Here is a 19381-nt window from a genome sequence, read left to right as displayed (position 1 = left end):
ACAAAATAGGAAAATGCCAAGGGGGATGAATACTTTTGCAAGGCACTGTAGTAGATACAAGTATGGTCCTGATGAACACATGAATAATTTAAATAGATATTTGTACACTCTTTTTTCAAGTTCRAACTGTTGTGCTTAAGAAATAATGTATTTAGTAATGGTCTCTAATCTACATTATTTTCAAGACATATAGTAACTTAAGGCAGTAGTGCCTGTTGCCAGATAATTATAATATTAATGTGTTTTTGCTAAACATAATACTTTTTATTTTACAAGGAAGCAAGGGAGATTAATACYTTTTGGGTGATCAGGTAGCTTTTAATGTTTTGATAAATAACACCATTAGGACAACATAATCTCTTAAAGTGGATAACTCAACTAGAATACCTTAATACGTTCATATTTCACATTTACTAATATTATACTAATATACTAAAATTAGACAAAAACGTATTTCACAAACTTTGTCACTTGCGAACAAATGATGATGCATTTATTTTTAGCCCAAAACAGGAGCAAAAGAAAGATGCAGTAGAAGCAATGTACCATCAAGTTAAAGCCATTATTGGCCTCTTGTTCTAAACAGTTGATATATTTTCCCTAAGATTTCCTGGTGGAGATGATACAACAGTAGAGCTGGATGCAATATTGAGTAATACATTAGTTTCTTAATTAGTCATGGGATGAATTCATACTAGTTTACAATTACTTATCAACCTTTGGTAACATATTTACAGTATGTGTGTGTTGTGTATGGAGGTACAGTATATTTACAGGTTGTGCGTATAGAGGTTGTGCGTATGGTTGCTTAGCAACAATACCTACTGTACACGTGCTCAACTAGGGGGCAAAACGGTGTTGGCTTAGATTGTTGACATGTTTTAACTATATTTAGTCTCCAAATGTTTGTTGAAAACGTAAATACATTTGCACAATGAGCACTTGTTGTCTCTCAAATACATTGTTACAGTTGTTGGTTAGCTAGCTAGCAAATTTGATCCATGTTAGCATTGAAAGGAATTCACTCAAAACAAGACATAGTATCAAGAACATGATAAAACTAGCTGAAACGAGCCACATACGATTCCCCACATGGCTGCTTTTTATATTGTTGCTAGCTATCTGACCGTTCAGAATCATAACAAAGCACGGCTTCTATAGACGGGAATATTACWTTCAGGTAGGGCATGCATATTTCGTCAAGAACAAAATACAGGTAATATGTTCAGTTAATTTACACTTCAAATATTTTGCTGCTCCACATACTGCAGTTTGTTACAGTAGCCTCAACTTGGCAGAGTTACACCATCAACCTGACAACGAGCAGCATAGCTCACACAATGCAGGCATGTAGTCCATACGTTCCAGAGTGATAGAAGAACATAGAAGGAACCTATTTAAGAACATGTGGCTGCTGTTCTCCAATAGAAGATGATGAAGTATTTGACAGAAAGTCCATTAAAAAAAGATGGAGCAGAAAGACAATTACGGAGTGCTGAGGGAAGCAAGATGGGCCCTTTTTTTATTATGTCTCAGACACTGACACACTATGGAATGTGAGGAGAAACCCATCTTCTTCCACACTTAGCTGCTATTAATGCAACAAGTGGTCACACTTGTCACTCCACACTTAACCGCTGCCTCCCAGTCGTGGCTCTTTTGAAAGAGCGTGAAATGGCTCCGAGGCACCTTCCCCTTGAATTACCACACAGGCCCAGTGGTTGATGGGGCCATGTTTGTGGGAAATGTTTGTTGTCATTGTTATATTTTCAAAGAGAAAGGGATCGACGTTTCATGCAGCTAGGTTCCCTATTATAATTTAATTTAATCAAAATGGAAATCCTTTAAATGTTTTCCAAAATGACTTTGTCCTCTCTAGAAAGCTGATGTTTTAATAGCGCGATTGAACAAAGGGGTTGACATTTGTAAATGACTGTCTCTGGTCACTCATTTGTTTTATGACTTTGCGGAGCACTGTCACAGGATCCTTTTGGAATAGATGAGAACAAACAGAATGATTATTCATGTTTCCCATACAGTTTGACCTCAGCGTGCCTTTCTTCATCTTGTTAAACAGATGATTTATTTAATCACAAGGCACGCCTACAGTATCCTCTTCAATTAACATATCATATCTGGATCATGAGATAAATTCACACATCATTGACGAAAATGTTCAAATCATGAATTAACTGATACTACTACAAATCCACAAATACTTACCATCTGATGCACATATCATAATTGGATAGATGTTTTGCTATATGCCTCAGTTGTCTCTCCTGTCCCCACAGGTCAAAACTGGGTTTGGACAAAGAGCCAGGAATGATTCACTTGGAGACAAGTGTTTCTGACAGACGTGAGTCATCATCACATCTAGGATATCTTATTTGAGGACTTTATTATAGGGATTCTTGGGATCATTTTCACACACAAGTGACCTTTTCTATCTGCTAAACAGCCTTAACAGCAGGGTTCCCCAACGGGCAGCCAACGGGGCAGACTTGCAGTCTACAAATTGTTTGTTATTTTATCCAGCCCCCCGACTATCCGCTCAGGAAAAAAAACTGCCTGTGTCTTAATCTAGTTGATGATCCCTGCTTTACAGGGTGCTGGCCTATGTTGACTCCAATGCTTCCCATAGTTGTGACAAGTTGGCTGGATGTCCTTTGGGTGGTGAACCATTCTTGATTCACACGGGAAACTGTTGAGCATGGAAAAACCAGCAGCGTTGCAGTTCTTGACACACTAAAAACAGTGCGCCTGGCACATACTGCCATACCCGTTCAAAGGCACCTTTGTCTTGCCTATTCACCCTCTGAATGGCACACATAAACGATCCATGTCTCAACTGTCTCAAGACTTAACCTATCTCCTCCACTTCATCTACACTGATTGAAGTGGATTGAACAAGTGACATCAATAAGGGATCATAGCTTTCGCTTGGATTCACCTGGTCAGTTTATGACATAGAAAGAGCAGGTGTTCTTCTAGTACAGTACATTAAAACGCAGAAGGTGCAATTCCAAAATTGGGTAGTGCATCATCAGTTCCTCTCGTCATGTTAGTCACTGCATACCTTAGAGAGCTATTTATAATTTCTAAGAAATGTCCAGATCAACTAGCCCATGTCAGCTAATGCTTTTTTATTTAGGTTTTTTAGCCCATAGATATTGTCGTAATTTTTTTCTCACTGAAATATCACATGAATACACATTAAACATAGCAAAATGTATAGAATTGCAAGAAGATTTGCTTTCAAATGACAAAATGTTCTTTGCACACCATAACAAAATTTGTAGAATTGCAGGAAATAAGCTTTAAACTGCAAAATTCTCCCCACCAACCAGAGGAGTGTGAACAGTTTGTGTCATGAACAGGGGTTGTGCCCATATAGATAGACATGGCCCGTGTGCACGCAGGGGGGCGCGGGATGTTCCCCAATGCTGGAAGGGGGGGGCGCCCGAGTGAAAAGGTTTGTGAACCCCTGATGTAAGGGGCAATTGGTCGGACTGGGCTCTTAAGTTGGATGGAGTGTTGAGAACGTCTGTTCCTTAAGGGCTCCAGTGTTAATGTCTTGTTCCTGAGGAGAATTGCTCATTTGGCTGTAGGTAACACGCAGGGACACTCATTCCATCTCTGTTAATAGTGGAAATAGAAATTGGCTTCCCTGCTTTTCTGCTTTCTACTATCAATGCAATTAATGCTAGACTCAATTAAATAGTCCCGAAGCACTTATTTTCTCCTGTTACATTGTGTCAATTATTTACCGTCTGTTATAGGGTCCCAGTATATAACGTGTAAGCTGCAGAACTGCTCAGAGGCCAACAAAGGCAGGCCTTTCCCTGGATTTATCAGCCCTGATTCCCTGGTCGTTCAGGACCAGTATGTTTTCATTCAGGTGGGAATTTTGAATGTTTCTGTCATAATAAAAATGCTCTAAAACCGTTCTTAATGTACAGTAAACTTGTAGGTATTAATGACCATAAACCAAGAGAGAATGGTATAAAAACATACAACTAAGACTATTGCATAGTTAGTCTGTCAGCCCAATTTACAGTGATTCATTGTAATAATTTTGCTCTAAATGAAATAAAAATTGCTTGGTTTCTCTAGGTACCAATGGGTGGCCGGCCTGTCCATTATGTGTCTTACAAAAGAAATGCTTTCTTCCCAATGAAGCTACCTAAGTACATATTACCAAAGGTGGGTTGGAAATATTACGTTGAGTATTACTACTATCCTGTTATGAATCCAGTGAAAAACTGTTTTGATATTATAACGCTTTTTCTGCTTTTCCAAGGCCAACTTTAATAAAATAATCATACAAATATTGAATAGAAAGTATATATATATATCAAGAATATTATAAAGCTTTCACAGAGGAATCCCAACACAGAACAGATGTACAAACACCATACTAACAATAGAATAGTTGTACAGTTTCATACAGAATTACCCCACTGGATAGAGACATCAGTTCAACGTCTAGTTTTGACTAACATTTTATTGAGTTGTCAGATAACGTGAATTCAATGTGAAATCAAAAGAAATGTGAACCATGTCATTAGATTTAGGTTAAAAGTTAGGTCCAAAAAAGACAAACTTTCCCCAAATATATTTACTTAAATTACTTTTTGAAAATCCAGTCAGTTTTCCACATTGATTCAACAGCGTCACATTGATTTATTTTGTAGGAAACAGCGTTGATTCAACCAGTTTGTGCCCAGTGGGACCACTGCAGCCCTGAAACTAAATTACGTTTTGTATTGGATTATATTGTATGACATAGTATCCTAACTCATAATTCCTTAACCAGGACTTGCAGATAATCAGCACAGATGATAACCAGGTGGTAGCAGCAGTGCAGGACTGGCACCAGAATGACTCCTACAACCTGTACATGTCAGAGGCCCGAGGACTCTTCTTCACTCTGGCCCTGGAGAACATAGTGAGCAGTGGTGGACCAGAGGGCAACATCATGATAGACCTCTATGAGGTATGTAGCAATGGCTTAGTTAGACTGCCATCCCTGTTTGTATGCACACTACCACTTCTGCCAAGAGGTCTCAACCTTTGAAAAAAATATCATAGGGCCTGTAGATTTTCCTTATCTGATAACCTCACCAATTGAAATTCCAGACTTTATGACGTGATTAATCTGTTGTTAAAAGTTTAATATGAGCTATGATGGGACCAGATTATATCTAATCAGGTCACATGGTTTAAAAAAACTCCTGGAAAAACTCCTTGCCTTGGGGGGGATGAAAGCCTGTCAAACTGCAGAAACCTTGTACTTGTTCAAATTAATTATATTTTAAAAAAGGACTGGAGGGGTTTCCTATACACAGACACAGAGAAAGGAACAATTGGATAAAACTCATAGGGCTGAGCTTGCTTTATGCAGGTTTGCATTGTGTAGTCCTGCCCTATGCAACTGTATTAGGCCTAATACAAAAGTCTATGTCAGCGATTGTGTTTATTGAATATTTTGGATTGAAAAAGTATCGGTAGCCTACTCAGCACAAGTTCGAATATCAACACATTTTTATCCCATTCCCATTTTTTTCACAAACAAATGGTATTTCTTTACTATTTAAGGTACTATTTAGATACAGAATAGCGCTGTGATGAATAGCTGCTATTTTACAGGCTCCTGACCAATTCTGCTATTTTTTGCACTGATCTTAACTTCTTTTGCACTGATCTTAACTTAACTTATTTTGTACATAATGTTTCCACCATGACCGAAAAGAGGTTCTGGACATCAGAACAGCAACAGCAATCACCTCAATTTGGAGGAAGATTTCTACTTCAACGAGTCGCCGGCACGGGACCTACTGCTCACCCCAGACCAGGTCCTAATCCCAGAGACTCAGAAAAGGAAGAGACGATGTAAGAGTGGCTGACGTGCGGGCACCCTGATGAAACTACGACGGCAAATAAATAATTTGCCTCTACCCTCTGTTCTATTGGCGAACGTACAATCACTGGAGAAAAAATTGGACGAGCTCCGTTCGAGACTAGCCTGTAAACGGGACATGAAGAACTGTAATATCCTATGTTTCTCTGAGTCGTGGCTGAACAAGAGCATGGATAATATACATCTAGCTGTTTTTTCCATACATTGGCAGGATCAAACGGCAGCCTCGGGTAAGTTCAATTGGGGAGCTGGGTGTCTCTTTCTTAACATCATCTGGTGTGAGATCGCTAATATTAAGTCTCGTAGTTCTGCTCGCCTGAGTGAAAATGCCTCATGATAAACTTTAGGTTAATAAATAATACTATTTACCAAGAGAGTTTTCATCTATATATTTCATAGCTGTCTATGTACCACCACAAAATGATGCTGGCACTCAACAAGCTGTATAGGTCCTTAAGCAAACAAGAAAATTATGATCCAAAGGTTGCTTTCCTAGTGGCCGGTGATTTTAATGCAGGGAAACTGAAATCCGTTTTACCTCATTTCTACCAGCATGTCACCAGTGCAACTACAGGAGACGCAATTCTAAATCATCTTTACGCCACAAACAGAATACAAAGCTCCCCCTCGCCCTCCATTTGGCAAATCTGACCATAACTCTATCCTCTTGATTCCTGCTTAAAAGCAAAAACTCAAACAGGAAGAACCAGTGATGCGCTCCATACGAAAGTGATCTGAGGAAGCGGATGCTAAGCTACAGGACTGTTTCTCAAGCACAGGCTGGAATATGTTCCGGGATTCATCCGATGGCATTCCGAAGTTTATCACATCAGTCACCAGCTTCATTAATAAGTGCATTGACGACGTCCCCACAGTGACTGTGAGTACATATCCAAACCAGAAACCATGGATTACTGGCAACATCTGCACTACACTAAAGGCTAGAGTTGCTGCTTTCAAGGAGCGGGACACAAATCCGGACGCTTATCAGAAATCCTTCTATGACCTCAGACGAGCAATCCAACAGGCAAAGCGTCAATACATGACTAATCCTGCTACGCTGGCGCTGACGCTCGTTGGATGTGGCAGGGCTTGTAAACTATCACGGATTACAAAGGGAACCCCAGCCGCAACCTGGCCAGTGACGCGACCCTACCAGACCTAAATGCCTTCTATGCTCGCTTCGAGGCAAGCAAACCTGAACCATTCATGAGAGCACCGGCTGTTCCGGATGACTGTGTGATCATGATACATGTAGCTGATGTGAGTAAGACCTGTAAACAGGTTAACATTCACAAGGCCACAGGGCCAGATAGATTACCAGGATGCGTACTCAGAGCATGCGCTGACCAGCTGGAACGTGTCTTCACTGACATTTTTAATCTCTCCCTGACCTAGTCTGTAATACCTACATGTTTCAAGCAGACCACCATAGTCCCTCTGCCCAAGAATGCCAAGGTAACCTATCTAAATGACAATCACCCTATAGCACCCACATCTGTAACCATGAAATGCTTTGAAAGGCTGGTCATGCCTCACATCAACACCACCTTCCAGACACCCTGGACCCACTCCAATTTGCATACCGTCAAACAGATCCATAGATGACGCAATCTCTATTGCACTCCAAACTTCCCTCTCCCACCTGGACAAGAGGAACACCTATGTGAAAATACTGTTCATTTACTACAGCTCAGCATTCAACACCATAGTGCCCTCCAAGCTCATCAAAAGCTAAGGACCCTGGGACTGAACACCTCCCTTTACAACTGGATTCTGAACTTCTTGATGGGCTGTCCCCAGGTGGTGAGGGTAGGCAACAACACATCAGCCACGCAGACCCTCAAAACAGGGGCCCCTTAGGGGTATGCGCTTAGTCCGCTGCTGTACTCCCTGTTCACCCACGACTGCGCGGCCTCACACAGTACCAACTCCATCATCAAGTTCGCCAACGACACGACAGTAGTAGGGCTGATTACCAACAACAAGGAAATGGCCTACAGGGAGAAGGTATGAATTCTGACGACGTGGTGACAGGTAAACAACCTCTCCCTCAATGCCAGCAAAACAAAGAAGCTGATTGTAGACTTGAGGAAACAGGCATCAATGGTCAAAAGCCTCAAGTTCCGCTTCATTCACGTTTCCGAGGAGCTGAAATGGTCAAACCTCACAGACACCATGGTGAAGAAGGCACGACAGCAACTCCTTAACTTTAGGATGCTGAAGAAATCCGGCCTGTCCCTGAGGGCCCTCACAGTGTTCTACAGGAGCATCATTGAGATCATACACTACCGGTCAAAAGTTTTAGAACACATACTCATTCAAGGGTTTTTCTTTATTTTTTTACTATTTTCTACATTGTAAAATAGTAGTGAAGACATCAAAACTATGAAGTAGCACATATGGAATCATGTAGAGACCCCGAGCCATGGCTTGTTCTCCCCGTTTCTATCACTCAAATGCAGACAGTATAGGAGCATCATGGCAAAAACTGTAAGACTGGCCAAATGCTTCTACCCCCAGACCACCACTAGTCTGCAACGTTCTCCAAAATAGTGTTCCCTGTCAGAAATGCTATTGTGTACAGAAGACTTCACTTTCACATCAAAACTAGGGCTTCAGCTTTACTTATGTTTGAATAATTTACAGTTGTAGCTTTTGCCCCTAATTTATTTTTCATGTCTGTTTCTCAATGTTCCTAGGTAGCAGGGATAAAAGGGGTGTTCTTGTCAAATAAAGTTGTCGAGGGCCAAGTGAAAACGTTTATCACTTACAATAAGGGGCGAGACTGGCATCTTCTACAGGCTCCTACCACTGATCTGAAGGGAACCAGACTCTACTGTGTACAGGTGAGTCTGCTTTTGAACGTGGCCAATATCTGAAAACCTGTAACTGTTTTTGTCTATAAACCACATTATGTTTTTTTTCTTTTTTTGATTTTCAGCCCTACTGTTCATTACACCTGCATCTCCATGTGTCTGACAACCCGTACACGTCTGGAAACATAGTCAGTAAGGAATCAGCTCCAGGAATTATAGTAGCATCAGGTAGGCACTATTTGAAATGTTTAGCTGTGTCTTTTGTTTATTTTTACTCTCATTAGCAATTACCACAGGGACCTCCGCTCTCCTTAAGGTTCACAATTTGCAGTGTTTTCTCAACTCTTGCACTGCTCTTTTTCCACCCTTAAAGAACCCTTTTATCTTTAACTCTGTTCTCCAAGTAAATGCTGGGATTGTGGCTTAAAGCATTTTAGTCAGCTCAGTTTGATCTGTGAATTTGATCACAGCATGCCTGCATATCGGTAGACTGCCAGATGTTTGGCAAAAACAGATACAGAAGAAAAGGTTTGAATTTCTGAGTAAATACTCAATTTTTAGGAGCCTGTAGCAGAATATTTGCATCTGTATTTTTATTCCATTGTGCATTAAATATATTTTAATGTGGGTTAAGAAGGCATATGATGAAAGTGTTTAGACTATAACTATGCTATGCTTTTTACATCTAGGTACCATTGGGCCCGAGCTTACTGCCTATAATGTTAGCATTTTCATCACCTCAGATGCTGGCAACACTTGGAGAGAGGTACTGTGACTGAAAGAGACAGGGGCCACTGAAATGTGACACAAAATCAAGACAACACGTAGAAGAAAAGATCAATCAGCTTATAACTCAGTAATTTGGAGGGAGCAAACTCTGAATGCATAATGCACGATATTGTTTGCATTACCCTTGATCACATGCCATGTATACTGGTTGAAGGAAGTTTTGATTATTCTTTCCATAGAACTTCTTAGGAGCTGATAATAGTTGATGTTTTCTCACTTAAAAATACAATTTAATATGTGGCTGTGTTACGTGATATAGAAGAATAGCAGTAGTGATACAAGTCTATCACTCATCAAAAGTAGACGTGAACGGTATGCACATCTCTGACCTTTGAAAATGTGATGAAATCCTGTCCTGTTTGTAGGTATTTGAGGAGGAGTATAGTGTCCTCTTTCTTAACCAGGGTGGTGCCCTAGTGGCCATTCGACACACACCTCTCCCCATCAGACATATCTGGTATTGTTTCCTTTAACATTACAACTTCCGTGCATACTGTTACAGTATCAACATTGAATTACATTTGTCTATTGAATTACATGTGTCTATAAATGTTTTATGGACTGTATTATGTAAGCACTGAACGTCCACCTAATGATAGTGTTACAGTACCACCTATTCTATGCATGGTGAGGGTTCCACATGAGCCATGCATGAGAGCCAACATGTTGTTTCTCCATCCAGGCTGAGTTTTGATGAGGGAAAACGCTGGAACAAATACAGCTTCACCCCCTCTCCTCTCTATGTAGACGGAGTCTTAGGAGAGCCAGGGGAAGACACCCTCATCATGATGTAAGAATCAAAACAAATACTCTATGGTTAATAGTATGTATTTTGCAATGCGTTGAACGTTTAATGGACGTTTTGAAAAGAAAGAAAAATGTACTTGCTGTCAGAAGTTAGACACTTTTTATTTGTTTTCTCTTTTCACTCTTCTGAGACATTGTACAAATCCCTTGTGGTTAACTCAGGCAGCCTTTCATCTCCCACTTTTATGATAAAAAGGTATTTTACTTAATACATTTTACCTAGCAACCCCTTTTTTCAGCTATTTTTCACCATCCTTTACTTTTTGTGTTTGCAGAATATTTGGCCATTTCAGCCATCGTTCTGAGTGGCAGCTTGTCAAAATAGACTTCAAGGCCATCTTTAACAGAAGGTGTAACCCAGACGACTATCAGACCTGGCAGTTACACAATGACGTAAGAGCAACCACTTTGATACATTTGTAACGGCTTTGGGCACTTTAGTTCAATGGAATACAGTATGAAGAGAAACGTCCTATCACACCCATTTTCTATCTCGAATTTGTCTCAAAATTATGGATACTTTCTGTGTATTCACTTTCAGAACAAATGAGCAATTATACACATTTTCATGTACTTAAAAAATATATATATTAAGAGAACTTCATTACTCAGAGGCTTTTCTTTTAAACTGTTACATCCTATCACGACTCAGGATAGGACCCAGATGCAGACACAGGAGGCGGATAGTACAGTTCTCAGATATTTATTGTAAACACGGGGCAGGCAAAGAGCAGGTCAAGGACAGGCAGGGGTTCGTGATCAGGCCAGAGTCAGGCAGGTACAGGACGGCAGGCAGGCTCGGGGTCAGGGCAGGCAAAGGTTATTAATTAGGCCAGAGTCAGGCAGGTACAGGACGGCAGGCAGGCTCGTGGTCAGGGCAGGCAGAATTGTCAGAACCGGGAAAACTAGGAAACAGAACTTGACAAAAAGGAAGACGGGAAAGCACGCTGGTAAGACCTGACAAGACAAGACAAACTGGCAACAGACAAATAGAGAACACAGGTATAAATACACAGGGGATAATGGGAACACCTTTAGGGGGTGGAGACAAGCACAAAGACAGGTGAAACAGATCAGGGTGTGACACATCCAAAAATAAAGTAAATTCTGAAATGTTGTAGTTAATTATTTCAAATAATACATTATTTCTCACAGGGTAAAGTCTGCATTATGGGAGTGAAAAGAATCTTTCAGAATCTGAAGCCCGACACCAGATGTGTCAAAACCAAAGATCAGTACATCTCCCAGATGTCAGACTCCTGTCCATGCACCGAGGCTGACTTTGAGTGGTGAGGAGAATACTGGCTGCTACTGTCGATAATATATAACATTCAATTCAATTCCATACCGTCTTTATTAATCCTTTCAGTGGCAATTTAAGAAGGCATCATTGGAGCACAATAACACAATGACATGCTGTTTATAACTGTATTCATAGAACTATTGACACTAACTACCTTAGACACAGTTAAAAGTAGTTTTGGGGATAAGATCAAGAAGGCAGGTAGACATCTCTATCTCCATTGTGAAGTAGAAGTTTCACAACCTTCAGCATACATTTCTGTGATCGGTTGGGTCTGTCCAGGTACATCTTTAACCATGTTTATACCTGGTTCTAACATGCATCCTTTGTTCTGATTTTGTCCACATTTTGATTGTGCCGACATTTCTAGACAGGTGTTGATGATTAAAAGATGCATTGTGGTCTGATTGTGATCAGATCTTATAAGTGTAAACAGACAAGATCAGGACAAAGGACACATGTTAGGGACAGGTATAAATTGGGCTTAAGTAGTAGGGACACTCCCCGTGAGAATGCATTTTTGGTCATGCTGGATGGAATCGTGAAGGATCATTAGGTGCTGCTCAGTGCATGTCTGGGTTGTTTGAGGGTGCAAGCATCAGATTTGTGGGATCGTCCACATTTCCAACACCGTTGTTCATCCTTTATCCACTCAATGATCTGTCTTGTGTTCAACTTCTTTAACTCTGGACAAGTTAAGATAGTGTTATTTGTCATCACAGTGATGAAAGTATGGCTAGGGTTTGGAAGGGGCCTTAGATTGAGCAGGCTCCTAGGAGCTTACATATTCACTGGTGTTGAGGATTGAAGTGGACCTCTCCTTTGGTCTAGTGGAGGCACATATGTCACATTGCTAGAAGGCCACATATCTGCTTGATAAGCATTTCGCTACACTACAAGCATTTCGCTACCCTCGCATTAACATCTGCTAACCATGTGTATGTGACAAATAAAATTTGAATTTGATTTGATATATGCTTAGCCTTGGACGTCTTCTGCAGTCAGGCTGTCAAGTTAGGTAAGGTCAAAACAGTACTCCACAAATGTATCACAGTAGTCCTGTGGCATCTTACTCAAGAGCCAGTCGGCATTGGAATCTACAGTGGTTCCTCCTTTAAAAGTTGCGTCATACTGCGGCACACCTTGCGTGCTGCCGCAGCCTTCTGTGGCACGTCATTTAATTCTCAGACATTTTTGTTATTTTAGTTATTGCTAGTTTGACTACCAGAGGGCATCTTTGAGAAGCATTTGATAGTATTCCATATTGGCATTACCAGAGAATTTAAAACCTTTTTTGTAGTAAAATAGTATATGCGATTGATTTTAAGAAATTTGGATTAATTAACTTCTTATGGCTGCGATCCTGCTAACAGGATCAATATGACAACAGCCAGTGAAAGTTCAGGGCACCAAATTCAAACAGAAATCTCATAATTAAAATTCCTCAAGGATACAAGTATTTCACACCATTTTAAAGATAGACTTCTTGTTAATCCCACCACAGTGTCCGATTTCAAATAGGCTTTTCGGCAAAAGCACCACAAACGATTATGTTAGGTCAGAGCCAAGTCACAGAAAAGCACAGACATTTTTCCAGCCAAAGAGAGGCGTCACAAAAATCAGAAATAGAGATAGAATTATTCACTAACCTTTGATGATCTTCATCAGATGACACTCATAGGACTTCATGTTACACAATACATGTATGTTCTGTTCGATAAAGTTCATATTTATTTCAAAAAATCTCAGTATACATTGGCGCGTTATGTTCAGTAGTTCCAAAAACATCCGGTGATTTTGCAGAGAGCCACATTGTCACGTTCCTGACCTGTTTTCTGTTAGTTTTTGTATGTGTTAGTTGGTCAGGACGTGAGTTTGGGTGGGCAGTCTATGTTTTCTGTTTCTATGTTTTAATGGGTACCTAATATGGTTCTCAATTAGAGGCAGGTGGTTTTCATCTCCCTGATTGAGAATCATATTAAGGTAGGTGTTGTCACATTGTTTGTCGTGGGTGGTTGGTTGTCTCCTGTGTCTGTGTCTATGTTGTACCATACGGGACTGTTTTGTTCGTTCGTCATTTTGTGTAGTCATTTTCCTGTTCGTGAGTTCTTCGTGTTTCATGTAAGTTCGTCATCCAGGTCTGTCTACTCCGTTGTTGTTTTGTTAGTTTCAAGTGAAGTTCGTGTTTTCGTGTTTTCTTTAATAAATAATGTCATATCAAGACGCTGCATTTGGTTCAATCCCTGCTCCTCCTCTTCGGAACATCAATTTACAGAAATACTCATTATAAATGTTGATGAAAAACAAGGGTTAGGCATGGAACTTTAGATACACTTCTCCTTAATGCAACCGCTGTGTCCAATTTCAAAAAAGCTTTACGGAAAAAGCAAACCATGCAATAATCTGAGTAGGGCGCTCAGAGCCCAAACCAGACAAAAAGATATCCGCCATATTCTGCAGTCAACAGAAGCAGAAATAACATTATAAACATTCACTTACCTTTGATGATCTCATCAGAATGCACTCCCAGGAATCCAGTTCCACAATAATAGTGTTTTTGTTCGATAATGTCCATCATTTATGTCCAAATAACTCCGTTTTTTGGCGTGTTCAGTACACAATCTAAACTCAGGTCCAGGCAAAAGTTCAGACGAAAAGTCATATTACAGCCGTAGAAACATGTCAAACGAAGTATAGAATCAATCTTTAGGATGGTTTGAACATAAATCTTCAATAATGTTCCATCGGAGAATTCCTTGTTCTTCAGAAATGCAATGGAACAGAGCTCGCCTCACGTGAACGCGCATGGTCAGCGCATATTCAGCTCATGGCAGACCTTACTCAATCCCCTCCCACTTCACAGTAGAAGCATCAAACAAGGTTCTAAATACTGTGACGTCTAGTGGAAAGCCTTAGGAAGTGCAACATGACCAATATCCCACTGTATCTTCAATAGGGAATGAGTTGAAAAACGACCAACCTCAGATTTCCCACTTCCTGGTTGGATTTCTTCTCAGGTTTTTGCCTGCCATATGAGTTCTGTTATACTCACAGACATCATTCAAACAGTTTTAAACTTCAGAGTGTTTTCTATCCAAATATACTAATAATATGCATGTATTAGCAACTTGACTGAGTAGCAGGCAGTTTACTCTGGGCACCTCTGGGCACCTTATTCATCCAAGCTACTCAATACTGCCTCAGCCATAAGAAGTATATTTGATTTATATTATGGTGCTTCTATTCAGAGAAAAACGAAAAACGAAACCCTAAACGAAAATATGGCGCTGTACAATGTGACGGTCGGGAGTAGGCTACAGGATTGGAGGATTCTAAATTGTTTACCTTCATTCAACTTTGTTCCAATATTTCTGTAAATCAGTGATATTTATTCCCATAGTAATTCGTTATGGATCCATAACTAAATCAACATCTGCATTTTGAAAGAGTATTTTTTTATCATTATTTTATTAACAAAATGTGTTTTTTGTTTATTAGGCTACTGTGCAGTCTACAAAACATACTGTTGTAACATGGGAAAGTGCCTAATTCCTTTCATAAGGGAGAGCAGGCCATGTCTGTACTACAGAATGCAGGGCACGCGGTAGACCGGTGTTATTTCATAGTTGTGATGTCTTCACTATTATTCTTCAATGTAGACAATAGTAAAACTTTTTTTTTAAATCCTGGAATGAGTAGGTGTCCAAAATTTTGACAGGTACTTGCTTAATTAATTAAATTAATATTATGGTGTTTCTATTCCATTAAAAAAATGAAAAACCCTCTGGGTTTCTGTTAGAATGGAACGGAAAATATGGCGCTGTACAACGTGACGTTCGGCAGTACAAATACTGGGCTATTTAACCTTTCACGAGTATCAACCCGGATCCGGGAGCACCCCCCACCCCCACACACTAATTAGCATACCTAGCATAGCTTCAAAAGTAGATAGTAGCATCTAAATATCATTAAATCACAAGTCCAAGACACCAGATGAAAGATACACATCTTGTGAATAAAGCCACCATTTCAGATTTTTAAAATGTTTTACAGGGAAGACAAAATATGTAAATCTATTAGCTAAACACGTTAGCAAAATACACCACTATTCTAAACTCCATCAGTTTCTTACTCTTCAGGTGCTATCACCAATTCGGCTCAACTAAGATATTGATATCCCTAACCAAGAAAAAACCTCTTCAGATGACAGTCTGATAACATATTCCATGGTATAGGATAGTTTTTGTTAGAAAAAAGTGCATATTTCAGGTAGAAATCACAGTTTACAATTGCACCCACCATCACAAATCGACTAGAATTACTAGATAGAGCAACGTGTATGACCATTTACTCATCATAAAACATTTCATAAAAATAGACAAAGCATAGCAATGGAAAGACCCAGTTCTTGTGATTTCAGACCATATTTCAGATTTTCTAAGCGTTTTTCAGCGAAAACACAATAAATCGATAAGTTAGCATACCACATGAAACAAACGTTCCCAGAGCATCGATTCCAGCCAAAGAGCGCTATAAACGTAATCACCGCCAAAATATATTAATTTTTTCACTAACCTTCTCAAATTCTTCCGATGACACTCCTGTAACATCATTTTTACAATATTACATATACAGTTTGTTCGAAAAGGTGCATATTTAGCCATACAAAACCGTGGTTACACAATAAAAATACTAGGAAATCAAGCCTCAATATGTCTGACGTCATCTATCAGAGTGATCTAGTTTAATTGAAAGCTAATCATATACTTGACTAAAAAATACAGGGTTGACAGGAATCGAAAGACAAATTAGTTCTTAATGCAACCGCTGATTTACACATTTTTAAAATATCCTTACTTTTCAATACAGGGTTGGCCAAGTGAAGCTATACCAAACAAAATGGCGAATTATGCGTTTAAAATATTTCGACAGAAACACGGTTTATCATATTAAATATTGCTTACTTTGAGCTGTTCTTCCATCATATTCTTGGGCAATGTATCCTTTCTATGTTATAAACGTCTTTTGGTCGATAGATGTCCTCTGTCCTTCGAAATGTCCACACCAACGACCGACTCCCTAAAACGTGTGTCCAAACTTTCAGAACGCACAACAAAGAAATTCCTCAAAATCGCACTAAACGGATAAAATGATATAAACGGCTCAAATTAACTACATTATGATGTTTTTAACAACTATAACGACTGAAAACATGACCGGAGAAATATTGCTGGTTAGAAAACGATTTGGAACGAGGCAGGTCCGATGGCCTTCACGCTTGAGGCGCACATTGAGAAAGGGGGTCTTGTACATTTTGTCATTTATAATGGCTGTGAACGTCCCATCGACTTCATTGAAAACGTGATGACGTACAGACACCCAGAGGAAGACGTAGGCAGTGTCGGTTCCTTCATAGCATTCACTGTGGCCTTATAAACAGACCCCAGATCAGAGGTAAAAATTTCTGAAATCTGAACCCTGTCATGAAAATGCTGTAGAAATTGTTTCTGTACCACTCAGAGACCAAATTCCAACTTAAATAACTAAATAATTCCTGTGTCGTGCGGACAGGAGACCGGGGTTCAATCCCCCGATGGGGAGGAAGGAGTAGGCTGTGTTTGTTCTTAACTGATTCCATTTGTGTTATTTCATTAGTGATGAGTTCTTTACATATTTTCTTCACATGTAGAATAGTAAAAAATATAGAAAAATCTGGAATGAGTAGGTATTTCCAAACTTTGTCTGGTACTTGCTTAATTAATTTGATTAATATTATGGTGTTTCTATTCATGAAAAATGCAAAACCCTCTGGGTTTCTGTTAGGATGGAATGGAAAATATGGCGCTGTATAATGTGTTGGTTGGCAGTACATTACTGGGCTATTTAGCTAAAGAATCCCTGTGTCGTGCGGACGGGAGACAGGGGTTGAATCCCCCAACGAGGAGGAAGGAGTAGGCTGTCCTTGTAAATAAGAATGAGTTCTTAACCTGATTCCATATGTGTTATTTCATAGTTGTGATGTCTTCACTATTATTCTACAAAGTAGAAAATAGTAAAAATATAGAAACATCCTGGAATGAGTAGATGTGTCCAAACTTTTGACTAGTACTTAATTAATTTGATAAATATTATGGTGTTTCTATTCCATGAAAAACGCAAAACCCTCTGGGTAAATTCAGACCGTTTCGCTCTCGGAGCGCACACTGGATGTTCGGGCCGAGGCAGTCAAGCACCCAACCTAACGTTGGCTAGCTTGCTAGCTACTTCCAGACACAAATGAGACCACTCTGATCATTTTACTCGCCCTAGCAGAGCTGGTAAGGCAGTTTTCGTGTTAACCAGAGCGTTGGTGACTGTATCTGTGCTGCTGGAAACAATTTAAATACGTTTTTTTGCCGATGTTTACTGACACTGGCCATATTCAACGGGTGTTGAGCGCTGGTAAATGAATTATTCTGCGCTCTGGTAATATCAGATGAGAGTGCTCTGAAATCGGAGTAGATAGCGAGAGCAAATTTACGAAAGCACCCGAATGTCCATTGAGAACACAGCCGACTATACCATTTAGCTAAGCGAAGAATGACAGGAATAATCAAGTCAATAAACATTGGGTAGTTAGATAGCCTATAGTTAATATACTGTCAAGTTTGATGTATAACTACTAACGTTAGGTAGATAGCTAACATACCGGTACATACTGCTTTAATGATATGCTATGTGGTTCGTAAGGACAGCGTAGCTACCAAATTGTCAGCCAACATAACGTGTAAGGTAACTTATTTGAAAAGTCATTACTTTATTACATTGAGTAGCAAGCTACCGCGAGGACGCACTCTATCGACTCTGCGGCTTGAGCATGCTTTTGGTGCACTGTCAGTAGCGCGCTGGACTTTGGGCAAGAAGGTTGAGGGTTTGAAACCTGCTCCCTGCTTGTTTCATTTGAAGTCGTGCACAATTATCAGTTTATTATTTGGTTTATATTGCCCATTCATTGTCAGTTAGAGACAGTAGTGCATTGGGACCCAAAAGCATTATGCTCAAACTCCCCCTTGGTTATTTTCAAATCAAAGAGTTTTTTTCTGAAAGCAACTTTTTTATTTTCAATCAAAAATAATTGTTATGAAAGCAAAAACGAGGCTTCAAAGTAAAGAAAATGTTTTGCAATCAAATATTTTGTAATAGAGCTCAAAACTTTATGCATTTTATTCCCCAAAAATATTTAGAGAACAAAAAATGTATTGTAAAACAAAAATTCAATTTAATTTCGCAATCAACCACCCTCCATTTTGACAATTTTTTGAGAGTCAGTTTGGCTACAACCAATACTGTTCAGCCTTTCTTTCCGACACAAAGGAAGTCATAGCGGACACCTACGAAGAAGGACTGTGTAATGATGGCATCTCAGGTAAGCAACACTGGGCGTACTTCCGTCCAACTTTTACATAGCTAGTAGTTAGCTCCTACGATTCAGTGTCGGCTCATAACATTCTACTATATTACATAGATACATATCGTAGAATGATAAATCATGCAATTATTTTTCTCAAGCTAACAAAAAGCATTTAGCTATGAACGCCTGTTCTAGCCATTTTCAGTTTAATTAATCTAACTTTCTTTCATAGCAACTCATAAGCAGGCCATGTCCTATTTGTTTTATAGTCGATATATAATCATATTTCATGACAGTGTAACGGTTAGCTTTGTTTACAGAAGGATGAAAGAACATAATATATCTGTCAG

The 19381-nt window shown here is 39.6% G+C and overlaps 1 protein-coding gene across 1 annotated transcript in view; it reads left to right on the top strand.

Annotated features, from left to right (window-relative positions):
• LOC111978322 (VPS10 domain-containing receptor SorCS1-like) overlaps positions 1-19381 on the top strand; it is an 87623-nt gene that overhangs the window by 35757 nt on the left and 32485 nt on the right. Inside the window, exons 6-16 of the mRNA XM_024008322.2 lie at positions 2295-2359; positions 3783-3901; positions 4117-4206; positions 4820-4999; positions 8626-8772; positions 8868-8970; positions 9432-9508; positions 9897-9988; positions 10214-10321; positions 10614-10731; positions 11494-11627. Coding sequence (XP_023864090.1) covers positions 2295-2359; positions 3783-3901; positions 4117-4206; positions 4820-4999; positions 8626-8772; positions 8868-8970; positions 9432-9508; positions 9897-9988; positions 10214-10321; positions 10614-10731; positions 11494-11627 — 1233 coding nt within the window. The remainder of the gene's footprint in view (positions 1-2294; positions 2360-3782; positions 3902-4116; positions 4207-4819; positions 5000-8625; positions 8773-8867; positions 8971-9431; positions 9509-9896; positions 9989-10213; positions 10322-10613; positions 10732-11493; positions 11628-19381) is intronic.

Source organism: Salvelinus sp. IW2-2015, linkage group LG18 (genome assembly GCF_002910315.2).
Source record: "Salvelinus sp. IW2-2015 linkage group LG18, ASM291031v2, whole genome shotgun sequence".
In the NCBI taxonomy this organism is placed as follows: domain Eukaryota; kingdom Metazoa; phylum Chordata; class Actinopteri; order Salmoniformes; family Salmonidae; genus Salvelinus; species Salvelinus sp. IW2-2015.
Note: the sequence above shows the minus strand (reverse complement) of the source record. Positions and strands in the feature narration are given on the sequence as shown.